This window comes from Monodelphis domestica, chromosome 4 (assembly GCF_027887165.1).
Source record: "Monodelphis domestica isolate mMonDom1 chromosome 4, mMonDom1.pri, whole genome shotgun sequence".
Lineage (NCBI taxonomy): Eukaryota > Metazoa > Chordata > Mammalia > Didelphimorphia > Didelphidae > Monodelphis > Monodelphis domestica.
Genome location: NC_077230.1, coordinates 8439302 through 8442122, shown reverse-complemented (window position 1 = coordinate 8442122; position 2821 = coordinate 8439302). Strand labels below are relative to the sequence as shown.

Here is a 2821-nt window from a genome sequence, read left to right as displayed (position 1 = left end):
CCTTTGAAATTTAATAGAGAAGTAAACTGAGGCAAATCTCTTTGTAAGACATGACTTGTAATGATGTGCAGGTGACCTCATAATAAAGGGTGGGCCCAATGGCTCTGCCTTTGGCTATGAAATTCCACAGTATTATACATTTTTATAAGCATAGAAGAATAATCATTTAATGGGCCAGCATAGCAGAGATGATAGATCAGTATTGGTTACATCAGCATAGGCCCTACTTGTCATGATGACTGTCTCTATATATCTCTAAGGAATTTCTTTGAAAAATTTTACAAGGCCTAGCTACAACCTGAAGTGCCCGATAAGGGCAGATTTATTGGCTGCTTGGGAATTAAAGAAGACCACCTTCGTTGTTAAAGATGGGACAATATCAGGTTCTAGCTTTGCTGATACCCCAACATTTTGTAGGAAATTTAAGGAAGTTTTTAAAGGGAATATTGAGAACAGGGTTTTTCTTTATCTCGTAGAATTTTCTTTACTCAAATCTCAGAAAAGCAGCTTCAGATTTTATAAACCCTACCATCTAATATAAAAGACAGGAAATAAATTCCCTCAATAATATATTTTTCATCCAAGGGGTGATGAACTCATCTGGTGATACATTTCAGGAGGAGTAGAATAGAGTGAATCTACTGAAGGCATTTCTTTCAAAAAGCTTTTTTTCTGAATGTAGAATAATGCCTAGGAGAAATACAGTCCTAGAAATTAATTTTAAACTAACAGATTGAGGAATAAATCATGTTGATACGGGAACATGCACAGTTTCCTCAACTGTCTGGAACACACTGGCTTTCTTCCCATCACCCTTTCTGAATGTCTTGATGTCAGGGATGGTCTTCACCAATAAAGCTGAAGAAACCAAGGTTCCCAATGTAGTTTGTGCAGCAGCATAGCAAATACTTATCGTAGGAGTTTGAATTGATTAGAGAATACAAGGGTTAGAATGGTGTGCAGTACACCTTGCAACTATGAGACTCCTTCCCCAATGGAAGACTGTGCCTCAGCTTCAGAGCAATGCTGTGAATTGGCTGGAGAAGATGGAACCCCCCCAAAGGGTAAGGTTTCATGAGAACCCTCAGACTTTATATGTGACTGTCTTCTCTAAACTTCGTGGTGCGCCATTCCCTTTTACTTTCCTCCAAACCTTCAATTTGGTTCATGATAGCAAAGTGATAGAAGACAACTAGAGAATAGGTTAAACCAGAATTCAGATAGTCATCAGGGACACCTTTGATATGGAAATGATAAGTCAAGAGAAAGAAATCACTAATAAATGAATCTTTGAAAAACCCCAAAGAGCCTTGTCCATGTGTGACCAGAAATTGGAAAAAAGAAGAGAGACAAATTTATGATTTTAGTAAAATGTCATCTAATCTTTATGAAGTAATAAAATTTACATCCTGAAGAACTCAAATTGTCCTTGGCAGCTAGGTGGATAGAGTGCCAGCCTGAAGTCAGAAAGACTCAACTTCCAGAGTTCAAATCTGGTCTTGGACACTTATTCAGTGTGTGACTCTAAACAAGTCTCTTAGCCCTGTATGTCTCAGTTCCTCATCTGTACAATGAGGTAGAGAAGAAAATATCAAATATGTCTAGTATCTTTGCCAAGAAAACCCAAATGGGATCATAGTCAGATAGGATTGAAAGCAATAACAAGAACTGAAATAAAGAAAGACATTTAACAAGAAAATAATATTTTTTCAACACCAATCCCTACTCTATGTGAGGTTGAACCCCAAATAGAGTCAAGACAAAGAGGAGAGGTGAAAACAATTTTGTTAAGTCATTGAAACAAGTTTATTAGAACATTATGACAGACACATCAGCATGGGGTAAAAAGCAAAGTTGCTCAAAACTAGAGGTTGTTGAGGTAATCTCCATCTTGAAAGGTGAGGTTCTGAATCATTTCCCAGAAGACCAGGTCCTGTTGCTTCTCACTGTGCTACTCTGAGTGCTCCATAGGTATTCCAAGGCCTTCTTGTGGCAGCTCTCTCATGCCTCTCAGCCATTGAGGCAGATAACAAGATGTCCTTACAATTCAGTAGAATTAGTTCAAAGCAAAGAGTGACGAGGATCCCATAACAGTTCAGAAGCAAGTGGTTTTTCAATAGAAGCCATAGGAAGAATACTGTCCACAGCAAGATGGGCGGCAGCTGCCATAGCCATAGCCACCATAGCCACCATAGCCACCATAGCCACCATAGCCATAGCCTCCATAGCCTAGACCTTTGTACCCACAGCTGCCAAAGCCATAGCCTAGACCACGGAAGCTGCCACATCCACAGCCATAACGGGAACCATAGCCATAGCCCAGGCCTCCATAGTAGCCGCCGTAGTAACTCATGGTGTCAGGAATTCACAGAGTTGGAAGGCTGTCGGGAGTCGGTGGTGTGAATGAGTATGGCATTATCTTCATGAGGGCTTTTATATACTTCCAGCAGGAGGTGTGGCAGAACTCAGGCAGCATTGCATAATTCCCATTAGAGCAACTTCCAAGCAAGATCACATTCTTATCATTGTTCCCTTTAAACAATTGCCCCAGCTCATAAGGGGTGTTTTCTCTTGATTTGCTGTTTCTCTGACAAGGCTCTAATAAGATCTCTGTTTTGTGTGAGGAGAAATGATTATAGTGTTGCCAAAACCTTATGTGGTTAATGTGGCTGTTGCCCTACCCAGGTCTTCATAGCAGCCTTCGCCCAGTTGTCATGGTCCTCCTTCTATTAAGCTTGCCACTCTGGACTTAGGATTCTTTAAGCAGGGTGCGTCTCTTCTGTCTCTTTTAAGAAGTGGTTCTTGAGACTCCATGGGCAGA

The 2821-nt window shown here is 40.5% G+C and overlaps 1 protein-coding gene across 1 annotated transcript; it reads right to left on the bottom strand.

The window, feature by feature from the left end:
* Positions 1-1795: 1795 nt before the first annotated feature.
* Positions 1796-2392, bottom strand: LOC130458935 (keratin-associated protein 19-5-like). The gene has a single exon (XM_056826004.1). It carries the CDS (start codon positions 2351-2353, stop codon positions 2114-2116), a length of 240 nt encoding a protein of 79 aa, XP_056681982.1. The 5' UTR covers positions 2354-2392; the 3' UTR covers positions 1796-2113.
* Positions 2393-2821: the final 429 nt, after the last annotated feature.

Excerpts from the sequence above, each read along its gene's own strand:
- LOC130458935 (XM_056826004.1), bottom strand. The coding sequence starts at position 2,353 with ATGAGTTACTACGGCGGCTACTATGGAGGCCTGGGCTATGGCTATGGT.